This window comes from Ranitomeya variabilis, chromosome 2 (assembly GCF_051348905.1).
Source record: "Ranitomeya variabilis isolate aRanVar5 chromosome 2, aRanVar5.hap1, whole genome shotgun sequence".
In the NCBI taxonomy this organism is placed as follows: domain Eukaryota; kingdom Metazoa; phylum Chordata; class Amphibia; order Anura; family Dendrobatidae; genus Ranitomeya; species Ranitomeya variabilis.
In genome coordinates this window covers 278,054,075-278,080,168 of record NC_135233.1, presented here as the reverse complement: position 1 = coordinate 278,080,168, position 26,094 = coordinate 278,054,075, and the positions used below count along the sequence as shown (strand labels likewise).

General features: G+C 42.9%; 1 protein-coding gene across 3 annotated transcripts; it reads right to left on the bottom strand.

The window, feature by feature from the left end:
• Nucleotides 1-524: 524 nt before the first annotated feature.
• LOC143809346 (mitochondrial ornithine transporter 1-like) lies at nucleotides 525-25,516 on the bottom strand. Of its 3 annotated transcripts, none has more exons than XM_077292434.1 (7): nucleotides 25,356-25,516; nucleotides 9,760-9,835; nucleotides 5,472-5,730; nucleotides 3,764-3,904; nucleotides 2,436-2,602; nucleotides 2,217-2,369; nucleotides 525-878 (listed from the first exon to the last, which is right to left on the bottom strand). In XM_077292434.1, the coding sequence occupies exons 2-7, from the start codon at nucleotides 9,827-9,829 to the stop codon at nucleotides 751-753; spliced, it is 918 nt and encodes a 305-aa protein (XP_077148549.1). In that variant the 5' UTR covers nucleotides 9,830-9,835; nucleotides 25,356-25,516; the 3' UTR covers nucleotides 525-750. The 3 variants fall into 3 exon arrangements, with proteins under 3 accessions (XP_077148549.1, XP_077148550.1, XP_077148551.1); XM_077292435.1 differs by having other exon boundaries at nucleotides 2,507-2,602; XM_077292436.1 differs by lacking the exon at nucleotides 9,760-9,835 and having other exon boundaries at nucleotides 25,356-25,491.
• Nucleotides 25,517-26,094: the final 578 nt, after the last annotated feature.

The window sequence follows — 26,094 nt, the reverse complement described above, 5'->3', positions numbered from 1 at the left end:
AACAGAATTGGTGTTCAAGACACATACTGTTAAAAGTTGCGAATTAGCACAAAGTCGCCGACTTACCTCAGCAGGCCACGGGTATCATTAGAAATATTGATCATGTGGTAAATCTTGCTTTCCTCCATCCAGGGTAATATTAGTAATATATTCCGTCTGGTTCTTGGGGACGGGGACAGAATGGGCCTGTATGATTTCAAATACCAGGACTGAATTTCAGTCCCAGTCCATACCTGGCCGAGGGCACACTGTGCTCCCCATTGCTCAAAGTTGGTAGAGCTATACCCAAGATAAGATGTACTGCTCTAAGCAATTGTCTCAGCAAGGATCAGCATCAATTTTGTGCAGAACAGGGTTAATTAATCAATACTTTTTTTCCCCAAAATTACATAACCATCATGAAAATGAAGAGCGAAAAAAAAAGAAAATAAAGTGCACTCTAACAGTCGTGGATAATGAAGGGAGGACAATCCAGAGCTTACTAAGACCTGTGATTTTTCATTCATCAAAGTCTGCATCAGATGTAGGCTCCACACAGTATTCTGCGTTTTGAGTTTATTATATAATAAATATACATATAGATGGAATAAAACAAAGGTCAAAAGATAAAGAACAATATTTAAGGACACAAGCTAAGATAGTTTTCAATCTATATGTAAAGACGAGTAAAATGTTCGATTGTCAATTTCACAAAACGAAAATACAGATGACGGTAGAAAAAGGCTGATGTGGAAACACCGTCTTCTTCACTCAGTTCTGGTTAGATGACCATTCTGTAAGAGTCCTCTTCGTCATTTCATAGGCCAAGAAAAGAGCAGCGTTGGAGGGGAATGACCTGATGATGGTGGGCATTAGTCCATTGTATAGAGTGAGGAGTCCTGTGTGTGGAAATGGTAGACTGTTAGGAACGCAGAAAGGATTAACCCCTTAACGATCAGAGGTATTTTTGGTTTTGCATTTTCGGTTTTTGCTCCCCTTCTTCCCAGAGCCATAACTTTTTTATTTTTTGGTCAAAATGGCCATGTGAGGGCTTACTTTTTGCAGGACGAGTTGTACTTTTGAACAAAAGCATTGGTTTTAACATATCGTGTACTGGAAAATGGGAAAAAAATATGTGCAGTGAAATTGCAAAAAAAGTGCAATCCCACACTTGTTTGTTTCTCTTTTTTACTAGGTTCACTAATGCTAAAACTGACCTGCCATTATGATTCTCCAGGTCATTATGAGTTCATAGACACCAAACATGTCTAGTTTCTTTTTCACCTATGTAATAAAAAAAAAACAAAAAAAAAAATCCCAAGTTCGTTTAAAAATAAAAAAAAAATTGGGCCATTTTCCAAAACCCGTAGCGTCTACATTTTTTTGTGATATCGGGTTGGGTGAGGGCTTATTTTTTACGCGCCTAACTGATATTTTTAGTTATACCATTTTGATGCAGATATGATCTTTTGATCGCCCTTTATTGCATTTTAATGCAATGTTGCGGTGACCAAAAAAACGTAATTCTGGTGTTACTTTTTTTCTCCTTCTTGCACAAACGCTGAGGTAGCAGTCCTGCTGCTGGGTTGTTGCCCTCCTACGGCCCCCTCCACATCTCCTGGCCCGTCTCCTGGTAGTGCCTCCAGCCTCTGTACACTACACTGACAGACACAGCAAACCTTCTTGCCACAGCTCGCATTGATGTGCCATCCTGGATGAGCTGCACTACCTGAACCACTCCTTTATTGAGTGTGTCTTGATAAATGCTAATAATTTCTATCTGTTGTCAATTCCATTTGCACAACAGCATGTGAAATTGATTGCCAAACAGTGTTGCTTCCTAAGTGGACAGTTTGATTTCACAGAAGTTTGATTTACTTGAAGTTATATTCTGTTTAAGTAATTTATACATTTTTTCTTTTTGTGTAAAAACTTTTTTTTTTTAACTGTTGGCATGCTTCAATAGTCTCCATAGGAGACAGGAAGCTGCCATAATCCAATTGGCACTGCTACATACAGGCGATAATGAGATCACCTGTATGTAGCAGAATTGCTCACTTGCTATGAGCGCAGACCACAAGGGGTGCTATAATTTTTGCATTTGGTTTCATTGCCTGATTATGTTTCCCAACATCACCTGTTTTCTTGCTATAGAGTGTGGAGACCCCCGTACACTGACAGGTTCAGCCAATGCACTAAATGTAGATTAAACAATCCACAGAAATATGGGTGCTCACCTTCTGTCTTCAAGATATGCAGGAAGGAGATAAGGAAACTTCCAGATGCCAAGGATAAAACCTGAATTCTTGACTTCACAGAATCCACTGGATATACAGACAGCCAAAAAAAAGCCCCACCGACACCGCCACTCACAGTGACCACTAGCGCACCTATCAATACAGTCAGTCATGTGTTAAATGCATCCTCATAAGCACCATACAGGTCTTACCCATTACCTGGCTGATCTTGGGAGTTTCGATTTAGAATACTGCTACTCAGCTCATAGCCACCAAAAAAGAAGAAATACCCTGGAATTTCCCGCAGCCACGTGCTGCTGAGTCCTCGGAAAAGGCCACAAACACCTTCTGTTTTTACGATATCAGAAACAATGGAATATGATGTGCTGCAATATTAAAAAGACAAAAGAAAACAGTGATGAGACAGAATTAAGAAATCACTGGTAATTATGTACTTTGGTTAGCAATCCAGTTTCCTAAGTCTGAGAACACAACTGCATTGTGGAAAATTACTTTGTATAGTAGAATTAAAAAAAAATTAAAAAAAATAAAAAACACTGTTCCAACTCCAGGAGGTCAAAGCTTCAAATTCCTTATTTCTTGTTGTATAAGAAAAAAACAAACAAAAGCCCCATAGAATAAATGGCGCTATAAAAATGAATAATAATAATAATAATAATAATAATAATAAAATCACTGAAGGAAGCTTTCAGTGCAATGTCACACTGTAGGCTATGGATAGATGGCCATAGATTCTTTCATCTGAGAGAATCGGGCCAATTATGCAAATGACACTGGCCAGAGTTTGATCAGTGTAAGCATAGTGTGATTCTCATATGATAGAAGATGGAGAAAAAAAGTTCTCCATCTTCTCCATTGTGCGGAAATCTGACTGCACTCATATATGACCTCTGAATGCAGTCAGAGGATTTCCACACATGGTTGAGCCCTAAGAGAATCTCCCTGCCATATCACTGTATAATTGTAGATTTCTCTAGCAACATTATTGGTTGCCCCCAGCTTTGTTGGAAACATAGTGCCCAATTCTTCTTTGCATTTCTGCCTGTTTTTTGGGATTCAATTTGTGACTTTCAGATGTGTGACAAATTCAGCAAATGATTTGTGCCCTTTTCAAGTTGTCTTTTGCAGTTTAGTTAAAGGTCAGACTTTTACCTCATTGAGGATTTTCCAGATGTTTTCGACAAATTCATGAAATACGACTTTTTTTGGCATTAATTTTAGCACCAATGTACTCCAGTGCGCCCTGGAAGGATTTTATGCACACTGGTTATTTTGCCACATTTTTTGCCATATTTTGTAAAATGTGCAGCTGTTCCTACTGAAAAGTCACAAAACCAGTTAACAAGGGGGGGGGGGGGGGGAAAGAGCAAGTTTTGGCTTTGTGCAAAGTTCTAGTAACTACTCAAGAGGCTTGATGTACAATAAGTTTTTAAAAAGTGGCTGAACAGATAACTTTGATATTGCATGTTAACAATCAGCCGTGTTTCATTTTTATTTGCCCACTTAACAGACGTGGATGTAATGACCTCTTGGCTGGCACGGCCTTGTGTCCAGATATTCGCATTTCATGCAGGGTTTGCATGCGACACTTGACCAGTTCAGTTGGACAAAGGACGAGCGAGGAGACGACAGAAGCTAAAGAGCCTGCAGTAGCCTTGTGGTAGTCTCTGGAGGGAAGAACATTACAATAAAAATAAAGTTTAGCATGTGTTTAATGAGATTAACATATCAGCCTCTACTGAGTAGATAAATAACCACAACCTAATAATTGCGTTATCTACTCTGCTCGACACCTACCGATTTTGGATAAATTTGTGACTATCCAAGTTGACCTTTCGAAGTGTCCAGCATTCACTCTTGCAGCACAGTGGACTTTTCACTAAAGGTACCTTCACACTAAACGACGCTGCAGCGATATCGACAACGATGCCGATCGCTGCAGCGTCGCTGTTTGGTCGCTGGAGAGCTGTCACACAGACAGCTCTCCAGCGACCAACGATGCCGAAGTCCCCGGGTAACCAGGGTAAACATCGGGTTACTAAGCGCAGGGCCGCGCTTAGTAACCCGATGTTTACCCTGGTTACCAGTGTAAATGTAAAAAAAACCCAAACACTACATACTTACATTCCGGTGTCTGTCGCGTCCCCCGGCGTCCGCTTCCCTGCACTGTGTAAGCGCCGGCCCTAAAGCAGAGCGGTGACGTCACCGCTGTGCTCTGCTTTACGGCCGGCAGGCGCTCACAGTGCAGGGAAGCAGACGCCGGGGGACGCGACAGACACCGGAATGTAAGTATGTAGTGTAAATGTAAAAAAAAAAAAAACAAACAATGGTAACTAGGGTAAATATCAGGTTACTAAGCGAGGCCCTGCGTTTAGTAACCCGATGTTTACCCTGGTTACCAGTGAAGACATCGCTGAATCGGTGTCACACACGCCGACTCAGCGATGTCAGCGGGTGAGCCAGCGACGAAATAAAGTTCTGGCCTTCTAGCTCCGACCAACAATGTCACAGCAGGATCCTGATCGCTGCTGCGTGTCAAACACAACGATATCGCTATCCAGGACGCTGCAACGTCACGGATCGCTATCGTTATCGTTGTTAAGTTGTTCAGTGTGAAGGTACCTTTAGTGGTCAGCCATAATTTATGCATTTCAATAGATCCTAGTGTCCAGATCGGCAGCGGCTCATACAAGCACTGACACTACGTATTACATCACTTTTTGAGCTGTGATCTCCTGACACTTGGATATATAGCTGCATTGTTGTTTGGTTATAATTTCTGATTATCCTACATGGTATTCTTAAATATCAAATCTATTTTGTGTAATTTGCGCATCTGTGGTCATACCAATTCTATACCACTAGGTGGAGCGAGAGAGAGAGATCTCTACCTAGTGGTATAGAACTGGTATGACCACAGATGCAAAAATTACACAAAATAGACTTGATATTTTAATACCATAATATTCATACACATCGCTCAAAAAACTAAAGTAAACAGTATAATATCACATCCTAGATATCACTTAATGAAATATTCCCATCACTGTCCAATCTCACCAATCAGCAGCTACGACACCACCATGACCGTTTTTTCCCCATGACGTAAAGAGGTTAAAAGGTCTTTTCCAGTCCTTTTTATTGGTCACTTATTGGTGTAACAGAAAAACAAAAGTGAATAAGGGGGCTTCAATAAAGATCCGTATATCAGGAAAAGATAAAAGTAGCACACACCTAAGCTGTGACGGATCTTGCATCCCCAGGAGATGACACACAAGATTTTGACAAAAGCCATAGCATGCAAACAGCACTGCATTTTCTGATACATTGGCCAACAAAGCAGGTACAGTGCCTTGATACAACCCGCGCAATCCCTCTGTGTGGTAAGTCCTCACGGCGCAGTCCACAAAACCTCGATACAAAGATGGGAAAGCCTGCATCTTAACCTTGACGGTGTCAAAGGGCTGTCCACTGAAAACACATGCGACACCACCTACAAAAAGTGTGAGATAAAATATATTTAAGAAGGGAGAAGAAATTTAAAAAAAAAACAAACAAAAAAAAAAAAAACCTTAAAAACCCGCTATGCCACAAAAATGGACTACATGCCAATATCCAATTATCAGTTTCAGTAAGAAAAAATTAAAAAGGGGGTGTCCAGTGAAAACACATCATCACCTACCCATAATTTGGCTGATTACTTGTTGATCGGTGTGGGTCCGATCAGGGCCTGATCAGGCAGAATGAGGCGGCGCCCAGCCACCGTCAGGGACACCGGCGCGCGATGGAGGCCCAGTGTCTGTGCCAATACCCATGAATGGCCCCCCCTCCGCTTGTTCATGGCCCCGGCACTTGCGATGTCTACCTCTCCCCGCTCCGGCATCTTTTGCATCCTCCGACAGGGACGTTCAGGTCAGAGGGCATGATGACGCAACGCCTGAACACTCACAGCGCAGAGAGATGCAAGACGTCGACACGGTGGAGCGAGGAGAATCCAGAGCAGAGGGGTTTTTTTTGTTTTTTTTTAGTGTTAGGAGCATCATATACGGGGCCCATCACACACTGGAGCATCATATATGGGGGCCCATCACACACTGGAGCATCATATATGGGGGCCCATCACACACTGGAGCATCATATATGGGGGCCCATCACACACTGAAGCATCATATGGGGCCTATTCTGTATGGAGCAAAACATGGGGCTCATTATTCTGTATGGAGAACTATGTGGTGCCCATAATACTGTGTGGAGCAATATGTGGGGCTCATAATACTGTATGGCGAGAGTACTTCATTAAAATGATTTTCCCACAAACAAAGTACATTTTAATCAATAAATCTTGGAATAATAATAATAATTAGTTCCACAATTGAATGTGCTAAAAAAGAAAAAAAGCTAACGTGCTGAGATAATCTTATAAATGTGCCCCTGCTGTGTACTGTGTAATGGCTGTGTCTGACTGTACAAGAACATGGACTGATCATACCACATCTCCTGGGCAGGTGAGGAAGCAAAAGAGAGTATACAGACAGGACAGCGCGGGATCACAGGTGATTCTGTGAGGTGTGTCACGAATCACAGGGAGGATATTTTTATCATCCCCACCGCTCACACCAATATGTCGTGAACCTGGGTTGTTTGGTTGCCCCAGTTCTTTTCTGAAGGGGATTTATCCATATTCCACTTCCCAGTTCCGGTTTAGAACTTGCAGCTCTCTTGTGCCCCCTTACCCTCAGGTCAGACAGGGTACTGCACCTAGGATAATTAGTCGCTAGACAGGCTGCCTTACTTTGTACTGGCTAATGGGCACACTGCAGCGAGGGTGATAACTACTCCCACTCAGGCGGGAACAATAATTATCAATACCGTCCATCGCTGCCAGTTTTCCCCCCAAAACGCAGGACAATTTCTGCTGCTACCAGCTCCAATTTCTTAATTAATAATGGGTCCAGAGCCACCCCAATTAGTAGCGTAATTCACTTCAGAGGACGTGACAGTACGTTATAGAGCAAGGAGAAACGAAGCTAGTAATTTTATATATTTTACTCCAAAAAGGTAGGCAGTGTTTACAAAAGGGTAAAAGGATATTATAAAAGAAGAAGACAAGTATCGTATGTAGAGAATTACAAATAAAAAAGGGATCAACTGTGAAAATCAACTTACGCCTCTTTCATATCATGGCTGACCATGCGGCTCGTGGGGAGGGGCGACACATCCAGATGCATTACAGACGAGTCTCACAACTAGACTCTAGACAAAAGACTAGTGAAGACTGACATCTCACTCACTTATCCCTGTGCCCAAAACCAAGGCACTTCCCCTGTGGTTACCTCACTCAGAGGCTGAATACTCTCCTTTCTTAAAATTATGGAAAGCCATTTTTACACATTTCTCTCCGTATGAACCTCGTAGAAGAGCAACACAATGATCATGATGCTCACCAAGTCATGGGGGTTCCTTTACGTGTAACACGTCTAAGCTAGGAGCTCCGATTAAGCAGTAATGGGTTTCTCAACCTCTGCTAAGTGCTGAGCTCCCAAAACCCACCAGTTAGGAACCCTGTCCCTGCAGTTTCCGGAAATATGAACAGCTTATTTCTGTCAATATCCTATATTGATATATTTGGTCTTCAAGGACTACTGTAGCTACACAAAGGGATTGCCATGCTTTGCCACTCTTTACTTTCGGTTTACGGCTGCAAACAAAGATATTCCTGAGGGAGGGGGAAACGAGTGGCTTAGAATTTCACTGCTGGCAGGCAGAGAGAAGAGGGGGGGCAGAGTGCCCACAGCATGTGTCTGCCATAGGGCTTTGTTTTTTGTTTCAGCGAATGCAGTGGGGGAAGAAAAGAAGGGGGGGGGGGTCGAATCTGCAGCATTTGTCTGTACTCAGCTCTTGGATGTAGCAGAGATCAGTGTGCGTGATAATAGACAAATAAATACCTCATGTTCCTGACATGAGGCAAAACAGGTTTTTCAACAGGCTGTGAAAGGTTTTGTATATATATATATATATATATATATATATATATATATATATATATATATATATATATATATATATATATATATATATATATATATATACACACACACACACACACACACATATACACATACTCAATCAAAGATTTTGGGAATGTAAACTTATTAATTGATTCCCTCCACACAGGAGGATTTCTGGCTTACTACAAAGCCTGAGGAAACAGTGAGGGCACCAGGCCTCTGTTCTTATTTAGATTAGTGGTATGAAAGTTTTACAGTCCCAATATCCAATTCAGTAAGGATTCTTTATCTGAGCTCAGTTTCTTTGCTTATTGAAGTGTCCATTTATTATACCATTTCTCTGTTTGTGTATAAACAATTGCTTCTCACTAAATTAGATCATCAATAAGTTAATTTATTTAAAAAAAAAAAAAAGTCAATCTCATATTATATAGAGTCATTACAAACAGAATGATCTATTTATAATAAAAAAATATCTAACGGTTCTTTTTCTTGGATGTTCTTTCAAAAGTTAATTTAGGTTTGTCTCGTCTGGTTTACGTTTGTCAGCATCTCCCTTTTGATTTTTTTGTAGTCTGCAATGTTTTTCATTTATGCACATGCTTTTATTCTTGGTTATTTTTTTTTTTTTTTTTTATTATTATTATTAAGAATGCAATTGTGGATATCCTTTCCAATCATGTGACTGTCACCTTCCTCCCAGACACTGCAAATTACAGCTCAGCAGCATCTGAGACTGCAAGGTCAGCGGCAGAGCTATGATTGGCAATGCCTGAGACCTTTCCCACACGTCCAGATAATTCCGGTACCGGAAAAATCGGTACCGGAGTTATCCATGTCCGTGTGCTCACGTGGCACATCAGTGTGGCACACGTGCGGCAGCCGTGTGCCGACTGGGTACTACACGGACCGTGCAGGAGACTAGAGATAAGCGCTGTCCCCTGCATCTGGTGCTGAAGCCGGAATTCATTCCTTCTTCCCAGCAGCGTTCGCTGGAGAGAAGGAATGAAAAATCATTGTTTTTTTATTTTTTTTGTGTTTAAAATAAAGATCCTTGTCACCACCCCCCTCCCACCCCCTGTGCGCCCGCCCGCTGGAAATCAAATACTCACCCAGCTCCCTCGATGCTTCCTCTCAGCGTCGCAGCTTCTTCCTGTATGAGCGGTCACGTGGTACCGCTCATTACAGTGATGAATATGTGGCTCCACCCCTATGGGAGGTGGAGCCGCATGTTCATCACTGTAATGAGCGGCACCACGTGACCGCTCATACAGGACAAGCTGCGGCGCTGAGAGGAAGGTTCTCATTCAAGGCAGGATTGGGAAGAAATTGTGAAGAGTTTAGGGGGATTTTACAATGTATTTAACTGAATTTTTTATTTTATTTTTTTTTATTTTTTTTTTTTTAAATCAAGTGATTCTTAATTATTAATTCATTAAACTGTCTAATACTACTTTCTGCATGTTAAAATGTATGTACAGTCATTTGCATTCACTCTTCCCCTTATCACTCACCCATTGCTCCTGATGTCGAATTAATCAAAACCTGTATTAAATGTGACGGATGGCTTTGATCAGGAGACATATCGACCTAGAAAAAATAATAAAATGTCATATTGAGGCCGGCGTCACACTGGCGAGTTTTACGGACGTAAGAGCGCAGAAACTACGTCCGTAAAACTCGCATAACATACGGCACAATTATTCTCAATGGGGCTGCTCCTATTAGCCGTATATTACGGTTCAGTATTATACGGCTTTCTACGGCCGTACAAAATCGCAGCATGCTGCGTTTGTCAGCCTACTGCGCAAAAAAATCGCCAATGAAAGTCTATGGGGGCGTGAAAAATACGGATTCCACACTGACCAGCAGTGTGACTTGCGAGAAATACGCAGCGGTGTTAGTGAAAAGTCGGTAATTCAATTGCCGGCTTTTAATTTCTCCTGCACAAACCCGACAGGATATGAGACATGGTTTACATACAGTAAACCATCTCATATCCCCTTTTTTTTTGCATATTCCACACTACTAATGTTAGTAGTGTGTATGTGCAAAATTTCAGCGCTGTAGCTGCTGAAATAAAGGGTTAAATGGCGGAAAAAATTGGCGTGGGCTCCCGCGCAATTTTCTCCGCCAGAATGGTAAAGCCAGTGACTGAGGGCAGATATTAATAGCCAGGAGAGGGTCCATGGTTATTGGCCCCCCCCCCGTGGCTAAAAACATCTGCCCCCAGCCACCCCAGAAAAGGCACATCTGGAAGATGCGCCAATTCTGGCACTTGGCCACTCTCTTCCCACTCCCTGTAGCGGTGGGATATGGGGTAATGAAGGGTTAATGCCACCTTGCTATTGGAAGGTGACATTAAGCCAGATTAATAATGGAGAGGCGTCAATTATGACACCTATCCATTATTAATCCAATTGTAGGAAAGGGTTAAAAAACACACACACACATGATTTAAAAGTATTTTAATGAAAAAAACACAGCGGTTGTTGTAATAATTTATTGTACTCTCAGTCCATCAGGAACACCCTCGCTTGGAAAAATAATAAACGCACAAGATACATACCTTCTGCTGTCAGATCAGGTCCCACGAAGTAATCCATCTGAAGGGGTTAACTAATATTACAGGCAGAGCTGCGATAATCCACTCGCTCTGCCTGTAATCCCCGGGTGCTGAAAGGAAAGCAGTGATCTATACTTACATTCAGTTGCGGTGATGCGCCCCTGCTGGATGTTCTCATGAACTGCAGCCTGGGAACTTTTTCCCACGCTACAGGTCATATGAGGACATCCACCAGGGGGCGCATCACCGTGAATGAAGGAAATGTAGGTCAATGACCTACATTTCCTTCAGTCGCGGTGATGCGCCCCCTGGTGGATGTCCTCATATGACCTGTAGCGTGGGAAAAAGTTCCCAGGCTGCAGTTCATGAGAACATCCAGCAGGGGCGCATCACCGCAACTGAATGTAAGTATAGATCACTGCTTTCCTTTCAGCACCCGGGGATTACAGGTACGAGCGAGCGGTTTATCGCAGCTCTGCCTGTAATATTAGTTAACCCCTTCAGATGGATTACTTCGTGGGACCTGATCTGACAGCAGAAGGTATGTATCTTGTGCGTTTATTATTTTTCCAAGCGAGGGTGTTCCTGATGGACTGAGAGTACAATAAATTATTACAACAACCGCTGTGTTTTTTTCATTAAAATACTTTTAAATCATGTGTGTGTGTGTTTTTTAACCCTTTCCTACAATTGGATTAATAATGGATAGGTGTCATAATTGACGCCTCTCCTTTATTAATCTGGCTTAATGTCACCTTCCAATAGCAAGGTGGCATTAACCCTTCATTACCCCATATCCCACCGCTACAGGGAGTGGGAAGAGAGTGGCCAAGTGCCAGAATAGGCGCATCTTCCAGATGTGCCTTTTCTGGGGTGGCTGGGGGCAGATGTTTTTAGCCACGGGGGGGCCAATAACCAAGGACCCTCTCCTGGCTATTAATATCTGCCCTCAGTCACTGGCTTTACCATTCTGGCGGAGAAAATTGCGCGGGAGCCCACGCCAATTTTTTCCGCCATTTAACCCTTTATTTCAGCAGCTACAGCGCTGAAATTTTGCACATACACACTACTAACATTAGTAGTGTGGAATATGCAAAAAAAATGGGGATATGAGATGGTTTACTGTATGTAAACCATGTCTCATATCCTGTCGGGTTTGTGCAGGAGAAATGAGAAGCCGGCAATTGAATTACCGGCTTTTAACACATATCGCGCTGAATGAAATCTAAATACAGAATATATATATATGTGTCTCAATGACATATATATATATATATATATATATATATATACTGTATATATGTTTTCCCGAACATTTGAGCACATAAATCCATTAGATGTCGGTTTTGCAAGCCTGCGCGAAAATCTCGCAGTACGGATGCCATACGGATTACATACGGAGGATGCCATGCGCAAAATACGCTGACACACCCTGACTACGGATCACTATTTTGGGAACATTTCACCGTATTTCGGCCGTATTACGGCCGTAAAATACGGACCGTATTGTCTTACGCCGAGTGTGACGCCGGCCTAAGGCTGTGTGATGAGCTTTTGGGAGTTTTTGAAGCTGAGTATTTTCGCTGCGTCAAAAACGTAGCACCCTACCGTGGATTTGATTTATAGTAATTCATTCTCTGGGCTTCATTTTTACTCATCATAAACTGACCCACAACATGTCAGTATCTTTTGCGGGTGCACCGAGCTTTCTGTACATATTTTTTCACCATAGACATGCATTAAATGCAGCAAGTAAAAAACTCAATGCACCGGAAACACCTAAAACAATGCACGGAATCCACACATGACTATCAATGATGTTTTGTCAAAGACAAATACCATGATGTATCAAAAACAAGGCATTTTTTGTTTGTTTGTTTTTTAAAGGATGATACTCCAAAAAGACAAAAAAAAAAGTCAAAAACGTGATAAAAACATGTAAAAAAAATAAATAAATAAAAAAAATGCAACAAAACTAATAGCTGCTGAAATGGTGCAAAAAATCTTCAACAACAAAAACTCAATAAAAGCTCAATAATGATAGTTATGTACGGATTATACGCGTTTCCCGTGGAGAAATGCAATAAGGTGTATGTTTATTTTCTTCAACTCATTCAAATCTATGTGGAAAATCTGCTAATAAAAGGAGTGTTTACCACAAGGCAAATTGACATGATGCAGATGTCTAAAAACCATAAATAAATAAAATAAACAAAAAAACAAATCTTATTCCCGAAGTCTATACACCGCATAGGCTTTTACTGCTGAAGAAAAGAAACAGAAAGAAAGCTGTTGCCCATAGCCAAGACAAGGCAGTTGAAGCCAATGGTGCTCCCCCAAGTAAAGGAATGGGAGGAAGACTAAACTGACCCCCCATCCCCCTCCAATGGGTCAGGTAAGCTCTGACGACACCACTTCCTTTAAAATTGATACCTTTTTCAATAAATAATGCCATCAAAAGTAAAAGAAAAGTGATATACTTTAGGGGTGAGGCTCAACAGGAAGTGGGTTTGGGTTTTCAAAGTTAGACATAGAATCATTATTTATATAACATTTACACAATACCATAGACAAATGGTGATATTCACCCTGACATCCTATATTTAAATGTCAAGGAAACTAATATATGAATATAATGGTGGCCAATTGGTTTCAATTAAGGTGTCCAGCATTTGATGGATACACTAATTGAAACTAAACAAACCCCATTATAAATAAAGAGACACTTGTGATGGTTTTTACATCCATCATGCGACAAATCCTGTTTGCAACAAACCTTTTGATGGTTCTGGTGATGTATTCCTGCACTGATGGTGGATCATGTACTGATGGTGGTTCTGGTGCTGTATTCATATGCTATTAATGACTTTTGTGATGCATGAAACTGGTGTAGGCAGCACAGTGGCTCAGTGGTTAGCACTGCAGCACTGGGGTCCTGGATTCAAATCCCACCAAGGACAACATCTGTAGAGAGTTTGTAAGTTTTCGCCATGTTTGTGTGGGTTTCCTCCCACACTCCAAAGACATACTGATAGGGAATCTAGATTGTGAGCCCTAATGGGTACAGTGTCAATAATGTCTGTAAAGCTCTGTGGAATTAATGGCGCTATATAAATGAGTAAAATAAATAAATACAATGATGATGCTTCCGGTGCTGTATTCAATCACCAGAACCATCATCAGTAAATTAAAGAAGTTGTCCACTACAATAAACCTTTTTTTTTTTTCATAAATCTTGCTATTATGGGCCACTGAAAACATCCACTGTCTTTATTTTAGCAATATTACCTTTTATCATGCTGTAGCAGCACATCTTCAGTGCTGGATCCAGCTCTCATGGGGTTAATCGACAACTTCCTTTCTCCTGAGTTATTGTGCTCTAATACTACAAGTTCCATGATGCACTGCACTGGCCATTAAGCCCGAGCCTACCACACCCACTCCAAAACACACCCCAACCCCTCCCTCCTCTGTCTTCAAAAAGATTTGTGATGTCATTTCTGTCCAACCTCCTCTTTTACATTTGTCCAACCCACACTCCATTACACACAGATAGATAGATAGATATGGGATAGACAGATAGATAGATACATACAGATATATCTATGTCTATTTCCATAGATATGTCCATATCCATGTTTCTAAACCCCTTCACTCCTGGAGCTTTTTTTCGTTTATCGCTCCCCTTCTTTCCAGGGCCATAATTTTTCCATCAATATGGCCATGTGATCTTTTGCGGGACAAGTTCTACTTTTGAACGACACCATTGGTTTTACCATGTCGTGTAACAGAAAATGTGAAAAAAAGTCAAAGTGCGATGAAATTGCAAAAAAAGTGCAATCCCACACTTGTTTTTTGCTTGGCTTTTTTGCTAGGTTCACTAAATGCTAAATGTTGCGGATTTGATTTCAGATCCGCAGCATTTTTTGCCGCACACAATTGCATGAAATCCGCAGTGTAGTGTACAACCATTGTAAGCCTATGGGAGCCGCAGACTTGTTGTGCACATGCTGCGGAAATGGCCGCACCGAAACGCAGATTTTTTTCCTCGCAGCATGTCACTTCTTTTGTGTGGAACTGCAGCATTTCTGCACCTTAAGGGCTCGTGCACACTTTGCGTTTTTTGCTGCGGATCCGCAGCAGTTTTCCATGCAGGGTACAGTACAATGTTACCCTATGGAAAACAAAAACCACTGTGCCCACTATGCGGAAAAATGCGGCAAAATCCGCGCGGATTCGCTGCGGAAAAAAAGAAGGAGCATGTCACTTCTTTCTGTTGATTCCGCAGCGGTTTTCAACATGCACCAATAGAAAAGTGCTGTTGAAACCCCGCAGAGGAATCCGCAGAAAAATCCGCAGTGAAAACCGCTGCGGTTTTGCACTGCGGATTTTCCAAATCCGCAGCGGAAAAATCTGCAGAAGAATCTGCAAAGTGTGCACATACCCTTAGACTTTCATTGAGTCAGGCACATACGCAGCAAAATCGCAGATGTAAAAAAGATGTGCAGTTTAGATGCGGATGTGGGTCCGAGAAATGCTGCAGTTCGGGAGGAGGGAAGGGATGTGTGCGGGACTGTTCGGATGTGTGCGGGACTGTTCGGATGTGTGCGGGACTGCTCGGATGTGTGCGGGACTGCTCGGATGTGCGCGGGACTGCTCGGATGTGCGCGGGACTGCTCGGATGTGTGCGGGACTGCTCGGATGTGTGCGGGACTGCTCGGATGTGTGCGGGACGGGGGTCTTTTGGGTGTGTGTGCAGGCATCATCCAATGGGACTACAAGTACGCAGCATTCAATCTGCAGCTAATTCGGATGTAATCCGGACAGTGGACACGCACCCTACACTATCCATACATCTATCAATAGATATATCTATCCAGATATATCTATAGATAGATATAGGAATAGGTAGATGTATGCATCTATAGATCTATCTATATGTAGCTCTGTCTATCCATTTCATCTATCATCTATATGTCTATCTGTGTGTAATTAAGTGTGGGTTGGACAATAATGACATCACAAATCTTTTTTGTTCAATAATACATCTTTATTTAGCTTTCAAAAACGCATACAAAAATGCACAAAAAACGCACCAAGAACTGCATCAAAACCACACAAAAAACCCGCATCAAAACCGCACAAAAAAACATGAAAAAAAGGGAAAAAAATGCATCAAAAACGCAGCGGCGTTTTCTGCAAGGAGATGCAGATTTTGTGCAGAAAATTCTCCACCCAAATCTGCAACGTGTGCACACAGCCTAAAACTAACCTGCTATTATGATTCTCCAGGTCATTACGAGTTCATAGACACCAAACACGTCTAGGTTATTTTTTATCTAAGTGGTGAAAAAAAATTCCAAAATTTGCTAAAAAGAAATAAAATAATTGCGCAATTTTCCGATACTCGTAGCGTCTATATTTTCTGAGATATCGGGTCCGGTGAGGGCTAATTTTTTGCGCGCCGAGCTGACGTTTTTAATGATACCACTTTTGTGCAGAAATGTTCTATTGATCGCCCATTATTGCATTTTAATGCGGTGTCGCGGCGACCAAAAAAAACGTAATTTTGTCTTTTGATTTTTTTTCCTCGCTATGCCGTTTAGCGATCATGTCCATTTTTTATTTTTTTGTATTGAAAACAGCTGACATGTTGCGGCTTTGAAGTGGGCTCACCGCGAAGCCCTCCTCAAAGCGGGGGATACTGCCAGCTGACGTACTATTCCGTCAGCTGGCAGAAAGGGGTTAATGAACAATATGTTTCAGTTAAAAAAAAAAAAAAAGAAAGAAAAAAAAATGGCATGGGCTGCCGCAAAATTTTCAGCGCCAGAGGGGGAAAGCCGACGGCCGGGGGCCAATATTTGTAGCCTGCTATGAATATCAGCCCGCAGCTGTCTGCGTAGCCTTTACTGGCTATTAAAATAGGGGGATCCCAAAAAAAAAAAAAAAAAATGACATGGGGTCCCCCTATATTTTATAGCCAGAAAGGCTACGCAGACAGCTGCGGGCTGATATTCATAGCCTAGGGAGGGGCCATGGATATTGGTCCCCCCCCCGGCTACAAATACCTGTCCGCAGCCGCCCCAGAAATGGCGCATCTGTAAGATGCGCCAATTCCGGCACTTAGCCCCTCTCTTCCCACTCCCGTGTAGCGGTGGGATATGGGGTAATAAGGGGTTAATGTCACCTTGCTATTGTAAGGTGACATTAAGCCGGGTTAATAACGGAGAGGAGTCAATAAGACGCCTATCCGTTATTAATCCAGTAGTAATAAAGGGTTAATAAAACACACACATTAGGAAAAAAGTATATTATTCTTCATTTAACCATACTTACCATACTTCAGCGCCTGCAAAAAACGTAAAATAAACCGCATACTACCTGTCCGCCATAGTCCAATTAATAACGAGGGTCCCGCGACGATCTCCCCTATAGAACAGTGACATCGGGTGATGTCACTGCTCTATAGGACCTTCAGTGACACACTGACAGGAGACACTGGCTCCTGCAGTGCATCACTGAGGTTACTATAGTTCACTGGTCTCACTTTATGGCAAAAAGCTGTGTGGGAACTTTCTCACACAGCAATGCCATAAGTGAGACTAGGGACTATTTAGGGGCGTAGGAATACATTGTGGGGAATACATTGTGGAAGGATACCTTCCTCCCCTCTGTGTTCCTGGAGCCCCTGGTGAGCAGTCGCATCAGCTGATGCTCCTGCTCTCCACGGGAGATCGTCGAGGGACACTCATTTTAATTGGATTTCTGCGGATCAGGGAGTATAGTGTTTGTTTATTATTTTAATCTTTTTTACAGATGACACTGGCTTCGGGGAACAAAGTGACAAGTGATGGTGAGTATGTACTCTATGTTACATGTACTGTATGTCTATATGTATGTTGTATGTATGTACTGTATGTGGCATGTCGCATGATGTCACATGTTGCATGTCATCGCATGATGCAATTCATCGCATGTTGCATGTCGTCACATGGCGCATGTTGTCGCATGCTGCATGGCGCATGTCGTCGCATGGGCATGTCGTCGCATGTCGTTTCATGGCGTCGGATGGCGCATGTCGCGTGCCTGCATTTCGTTGCATGGCGCATTTCGGCGCATGGTGCATGTTGTCGCATGTCGCATGCTGCATGTCGTCGCATGTTGTCTCATGCCGCATGTCGCATTTTGGCGCATGTCGTCGCATGTCTCATGCTGCATGTCGCATTTTGTCACATGTCGCATGCTGCATGTCATCGCATGGCGCATGTCGTCGCATGGCGCATGCTGCATGTCGTCGCATGGCGCATGCTGCATGTCGTCACATGTTGTCACATGTCGCATTGCATGGTGCATGTTGTCGCATGTCGTCACATGTCCTGTATGTGTGTTCTATGTATGTATGTTCGTATGTATGTATGTATGTACTGTATATGTGTGTTTTTTTTTTGTTGTTTTTTTTACATTCAACACATTAGCCGGATGATGGTACTACTAATCTCCCATCATTGGCTAATGTGTCACTCACTGTCACTCTAGCAGGGAGAGAGAGACAGAGAGAGAGAGAGACAGAGAGAGAGAGAGACAGAGAGAGAGAGAGACAGAGAGAGAGAGAGAGACAGAGAGAGAGAGACACCAAAGACCCCCCCCCCCCCCCCCCGCAGCAGACCCAGCACATACCGGCGCCGGCCCCCACATACCGGCACGCAGAGCCCCGGCACCGGCACGCAAAGCCCCGGCACGCAGAGCCCCGGCACCCAGACTCCAGCGCGCAGAGCCCCGGCACGCAGAGCCCCAGCACACAGACAGTCGCCGGCACGCAGAGCCCCGGCACGCAGAGCCCCGGCACGCAGAGCCCCGGCACGCAGAGCCCCGGCACCCAGACACCGGCGCCCGCACAATCATCCCTGCCTAGCCCCGCCCTCCCCCAGCACAGCCCCACAGTCAGCCCCCAGCCCCGCCCACAGCCCAGTCCCTCTTGATGAGTGACTGCTGACTGTGCGGCTGGGTCACGCCTGCTGCTGACGTCACGTCAATTTCCAGAGTCTGGAAATTGATGTGACGTCGGCGGAAATAAGCAGTGGCTGCAGCCTGGGGATCACGTGACCCGGACTCAGCCGCCGCTATAGCGCCGCTCACAGGCGAAAATGGCAACAGAAGCTATTTGCACAATTCATCAGTGGCCACAGGGGGGATACATTGGGGGGTTAATTGAAAGTAGTGGACAACCCCTTTAATAGTAAAACAATCAGTTCATAAAACACCAGAGCCATGTTTAGTACATAAATACACCACCAGAACTATAATCAGTAAATGGGTCATTATAACCACCATCACTACATGAATACTTCCCAGATCCACCATCAGTACATTAATGCATCACCCGAACCTCAATCAGTCCATGAATATATCATGAGAACCAGTCAGTAAAAAAATACATCAGTACATGTATACCTCACCAGAACCACCATCACTACATGAATACATCACCAAGCTTAGTAGAGCAATCAATTGCAATTTCAAGTCAGGCCCATATACATTTGTATCTCATGAACACCAAAAAAGTGGACTTCAAAGTTTGATACCCACTTTCTTCTGAGCGTAGCGATACCCCACATGTAGTTAAAAACTTCTGTTTGGAGAAACGACAGGGCTTGGAAGGGAAGGACCAACATCTGAATTTTGGAACACAAATTAGACTGAAATAGTTTGTGGGCACCATGCCACATTTGCAGGGCCTGTAAGGTGCCTAAATAGCAGAAACACACAGCAAAAGATCCCATTTTGGAAACTGCACCCCTTATGGATTTTATCCCGGGGTCTAGTGAGGATTTTGACCCCAAAGGGTACTATACAGAATTTGTTAACATTAGGTCGTCCTATTGAATATGTCGTCATAAAAAATAAAAAAAATAAATAAAAACTTTTGAAAGCCCAACCCCAATCCTAACCCTTAGCCCTATCCAAAGCCTAACCAAAAAGGGAAAAAAAATTAATATGACTAGGGGGATGATCAAGAGACAGGAACCAATAAGAAAAATCCCTGCTGTTGCCATGTGTCAGCTGGGAGATCTTGGCGGGTGCACTGACCATGCGCCTGCCATTTTTCTTTTGTCAAAGCCAAAAACCAGCAAATATCACAAACAGCTTTATTTAAAACATGACATGCTAGAGAAAAAACATCATCATAAAAAAAGACTCATATCTTGTCTTGACACGTGCAAAAAATATGCAACATCAAAAGGTCATCATGGGAACATAGTCAAAAGATGTTAAGAGCCATGTCCATGGAAGCTGCGTGGCAATGCTACTAGGCTAGAATACCTCCATATGAATTTGGCCTGATTTACAATCAAATACGGTTTCATTTGTTATTATTGCAATGGATTTTCTACAAACTGATACTATGCAGGAATCCATGGGTTTTATTTTTTACTCATTTTTTATATGGAAAACACACTTTGCATTTTATGAGGATTATTTAATTTTTTTTTTTTTCTGAAGAGGCTTCCAAAAACATTTGGTTGAAAATATAAAGCTTATGTCACTTCTTTGAAGCAGATCCTGAATGAGACCTCTCCAAACCAGGCACACGTCTCATGGAAAGGGTGCAAAGAATCAGGATTAAAAAAAAAAAAAAAAAAAAATGTTCCAAAGAGTCATCAAAGCGGCTTCAGGCGAGAAAAAAAAACAAAAAAAAAACAAACAAATAAGTAGTTTCTACTGGAAAGTCTTCTGGTTTTGTAGCCTAAGGGTATGTGTCCACGTTCAGGATTGCTTCAGGCTTTGGTCAGGATTTTATGCAACTAAAATCCTGACCAAAACTGCACCTGAGGTCACTGGCAGGTCACCTGCGGTGTGCCTGCGTGTTTTGCTCATTGTAGCAACATGCTGCGTTTTGAAAAAACGCACCGCGCATGCGTTTTCGCGGCAAAAACGCATGCGTTTAACGCATAGTGGAGTCGGGATTTCATGAAATCCCATCCACTATGCTGTAACATCTGGACGCTGCATTTTTGACGCTGCGGAAAAACGCAGCGTCAAAAACGCAGCGTTTCCTGAACGTGGACACATACCCTAAGGGTGTTTGTCCACGGTCAGTAAACGCTGCTTGTTTGACGCTGCGCAGAGCTGCAGCGTCAAACACGCAGCGTCCAGATGTTCCAGCATAGTGGAGGGGATTTTTTTGAAATCCCGTGTCCACTATGCGTGGAAACCCGCACGCGGCGGCCCTGCGACTCCGGACATGCTGCGCGTCTTTTCAGATCGCAGCATGTCCGTACACCTTGCGGGGACGCAGCGTCGCCACAGGTAATATCACAGGGCCCTATGGGAAGGGGGCGATGATCCCGGATGTGTACAGTGAACACATACGGCATCAACGCGTCCCAGAAGGGGGCGGGGCTTAGCGCCGAACGGCTTCGCCGCTCCGGCGATACCTCCGGCCATCCTGAACGTGGACACGCAGCCTGAAGCTGTGCACAAATCTCAGAGAGAAACAGGTGAATGCCATTAAAGGCTATGTTCACAAATTGTGTTTTTTTTTCCTGCAAGCAAAACCTGCTCTCTTGGCAGTAAGTAAGTAAGCGGTTTAAAGAAAACAAACAAAATGGTTTTGCTGAGTTTTTATTGTCTCTTGTGCCTGCTGACAAAGGTTATAAAAAAAGGAGAAAAAAAAAAAAAAAAAAAAAAAAAAAAATCACACCATGATGCAACTTCCTTAGTTTTTTTGCACCAAAACCTGATACCAGTGTTTTTAGCTGTGCTTTTCCACAGGTGAAAAACACTGCAAAAGAACTGAAAAAAAAAAAAAAGCTCAGTTTTTGCTGGCACTGTAAAGCACAGCTTAAAAGTTGCATTTAACCCCTTCCCGACATGCGCCGTGCTAGTACTGCTCTGCGGGAACTGAGTTCCCGCAAACCGCAGTACTAGTACGGCGGCACGATCGCGCAGTCTCACAGTGAGCGATCGCGTGCGGGTGTCAGCTGTATGTGACACCTCTGATGCCGCTGCCAGTAATGACAGCGACATAGAGGGGCATCGCGCAGGGACGGGGGCTCCCTGCGCTCTCCCACTGGAACAACGCGATGCGATCGCGTTGTTCTGGTGTTCTGGAAGGAGTCCCGGGATCCAAAATGGCCACGGGCTCCTTCCGGGTCCTTCACTGAGGTGGCTTGCTGGTGCCTGCTCAGAGCAGACTCTGGAAAGCCTCCTGCACTGCCTGTCAGATCGCTGATGTGACAAAGTGCTATGCAAAGTGTCAGATCAGCTGATCTAATATAGTGATGTCCCACCCTGGGACAATGATAGAAAGTAAAAAAAAAAAAAAAAAATTATCCCCAAATAAAGAAAAAAATATTTTCCAATAAATCCATTTATTTAAGTAAATAAAAAAACAAAAGTACACATATTTGGTATCGCTGCGTCCGTAACGACCCGCTCTATAAAACTATCCCACTAGTTAACCCCTTCAGTGAACACAGCAAAAAAAAACAAAAAAAAAAAAACGCTTTATCATCATACTGCAGAACAAAAAGTGCAATAAAATGTGATCAAAAAGACGGATATAAATAACCATGGTTCCGCTGAAAAACGTCATCTTGTCCTGCAAAAAAAAAAAAAAAGCTGCCATACAGCATCATCAGCAGAAAAATAAAAAAACTTATAGCTCTCAGAATAAAGCGATGCAAAAAACTATTTTATTATATAAAATAGTTTTTATTGTGTAAAAGTGCCAAAACATAAAAAAAAACTAAATGAGGTATCGCTGTAATCGTACTGACCCGAAGAATAAAACTGCTTTACCAATTTTACCACACGTGGAATGGTATAAACGCCCCCCCCCCCAAAGAAATTCATGAATTGCTGTTTTTAGTCATTCTGCCTCACAAAAATCAGAATAAAAAGCGATCAAAAAATGTCATGTGCCCGAAAATGTTACCAATAAAAACGTCAACTCGGACCGCAAAAAACAAGACCTCACATGACTCTGTAGACCAAAATATGGATAAATTATAGCTCTCAAAATGTGGTGATGCAAAAAACTATTTTTTGCAATAAAAAGCGTCTTAGCGTGTGACAGCTGCCAAACAAAAACCTGCTATAAATAGTAAATCAACACCCCCCTTCATCACCCCCTTAGTTAGGGAAAAATAATAAAATTAAAACATTTTTTTTATTTATTTCCATTTTCCCATTAGGGTTAGGGTTGGGGGCTAACGTTAGGGTTAGGGGTGTGTTTGGGTTATGGTTGGGATTAGGCTTAGGAGTGCGTTGGGGTTAGGGTTGGAGTTAGAATTGGGGGGTTTCCACTGTTTGGGCACATCAGGGGCCCTCCAAACACGACATGGCGTCAGATCTCAATTCCAGCCAATTCTGCGTTGAAAAAGTAAAACAGTGCTCCTTCCCTTCCGAGCTCTCCCGTGCGCCCAAACAGAGGTTTACCCCAACATATGGGGCATCAGCATACTCAAGACAAATTGCACAACAGCTTTTGGGGTCCAATTTCTCCTGTTACTCTTGGTAAAATAAAAAATTGCAGGCTAAAAGATCATTTTGTGGAAAAAAAAAAGATTTTTTAATTTTCACGGCTCTACATTCTAAACTTTAGTGAAACAATTGGGGGTTCAAAGTGCTCACCACACACCTAGATAAGTTCCTTAGGGGGTCTTCCTTCCAAAATGGGGTCACTTGTGGGGGGTTTCTACTGTTTAGGCACATCAGGGGCTCTCCAAACGCTACATGGGTTCCGATCTCAATTCCAAAAATTCCTGTGAAGCACCTGAAGGGTTAATAAACTTTTTGAATGCGGTTTTGAGTACCTTGAGGGGTGCAGTTTTTAGAATGGTGTCACTTTTGGGCATTTTCTGTCATATAGGCCCTTCAAAGTCACTTCAAGTGTGAGGTGGTCCCTAAAAAAAATGGTTTTGCAAATTTTGTTGTAAAAATGAGAAATCGCTGGTCAACTTTTAACCCTTATAACTTCCTAACAAAAAAAAAAAAATGATGTTTCCAAAATTGTGCTAATGTAAAGCTGACATGTGGGTAATGTTATTTATTAACTATTTTGTATGATATGACTCTCTAATTTAAGGGCATAAAAACTAAAAGTTTAAAAATTGCTACATTTTTCAAAATTTTTGCCAAATTTCTGTTTTTTTTCACAAATAAACACAAGTCAAATCGAAGAAATTTTACCACTATCATAAAGTACAATATGTCACGAAAGAAACAATCTCAGAATCACCAGGATCCGTTGAAGAGTTTCAGAGTTAGGCCGGAGACACACTGGTGCGAGATACGGCCGAGTCTCGCTGGGTAAAAGCAAGCTGTGGCACCGGCACTCCGGAGCGGAGCGTGCAGCTGCATAGCAATACATGGAGCCGCACGATCCCCTCCGGAGTGCCGGTGCCACAGCTTGCTTTTACCCAGCGAGACTCGGCCGTATCTCACACCAGTGTGTCTCCGGCCTTATGACCTCAAAGTGAGAGTGGTCAGAATTGAAAAAATTGGCCCGATCAGGAAGTTGGAAACAGGCTTCGGGGTGAAAGGGTTAAAAAAGCCCAGCAAAAATGCAACTTGTGAACAAAGCCTAAGGGTATGTGTCCACTTTCAGGATGGCCGGCGGTTTGGACAGAGCAGCAAACTTGCTCCGCGCAAAGCTCCGCCCCCTTCTGGAGACGCGATGATGCCGGATGTGTTCATTGCACACATCCGGGATCATCGCACCCCACACATAGGGCCCTGTGTTTTACCTTGCGGCGACGCAGCATCGCCGCAAGGTAAAAGGACATGATGTGATCTAAAATGACGCTCCGCATGTCCGGAATCGCAGGGCCGCCGGGTGCGTGTTACCACGCGTAGTGGAGACGGGATTTGATAAAATCCCCTCCACTATGCTGTAACATCTGGACCCTGCGGATTGAACGATGTGGCTCCACGCAGCATTCAATCCGCAGCTATTCCGGATGTAAAACGGCACGTGGACACATACCCTAATGCTTTATTCCCATGTTCAGTATTTTACATCAGTATTTGCAGCCAAATCCAGGAGTGGAACAATCAGAGGAAAAGTATAATAGAAACACTTCAAACACGTCACCACTTCTGGATTTATCACCCACTCCTGGTTTTGTCTTACAAATACTGATGTAAAATACTGACCAAATACTGCTAGTGTGAACGTGGCCTAATCTAGAAGCTTTGCGTAGGTAGATCCAGGCTATAATGGAACCATCAAACTCAGGATCTGACATTACATGCCTTTTGTTGAACAGTCCTGATTTTAAGAAAATTCTATACAAGTGAAAAAAAAATGTGATATATTTATATTGTGCACTTATTTTGCCATGCGTATCACTAGACCAGACCTTCAGGGTGTAATGTGCTTAGATATTTCCAGGCTTAAGTGAAACTATCTTGATGTACAGGTGGCCATGTCTGAAGCAGCCGTGGGCAGCACAGAGCCATCCTCGTACATACCCATGTATATTTAGGTGATACAATGGCCGCGGTTACTTGTGTTACACATGCCGCCTCGGTACTTGCCTTTGCTCTCTAGAAACAGAAGTGTCTAGAAGTTCCTAATTGACCACGACCGGACATTGTGCTCCCGTGGCTGCAACCACCAAACCATTCCCCTATATCACCAGTACTGCAGCATTCATATCTCTCTCCTTAAAAAGAAATACAAGAACAAAAAATCTCCCAACCTTATGGGAATCAGCTTAACGAATTAATCTCCTTGTCGGTCACACCCTCTATGTGCAAGGCACCTCCTGCTTCTGAGTCTATGTGCACACGTCAGGATTCTTTGCAGAAATTTCCTGAACAAAACCGGACTTTTTCTGCAGGAAATCTGCATGCGTTTTTTTTGCACTTTTTTTGCGGACTTTTCGTTTTTTTCCCCTGAGCTTCCCCAATTCAATAATATAGCGGCAAAAACGCGAAAAATCTGCAAAAATAATGAAAATGCTGCTTTTTTTTTTGTGGAAAAAAATGCAACATGTGCACAAAAATTGCGGATTGCATTCTCATAATAGGATGCTTAATGTATGCGTTTTTTTAGCAGGTTTATTGCATGTTTATAAATCCTGAACGTGTGCACACAGCATGAGTGTGAGGATTATTCCCTGCTTGTGATGATCGAACATGCTGGGATAACATGTTATCTGAGCATGCTCCTGTGCTAACTGAATGTCTTCTGCGTTCTCGAATATTATGCTTGAGTCCCCGCGGCTGATCAACAGTGCAACACATCTAGGGGTAGCCTAAGGCCGGGGTCACA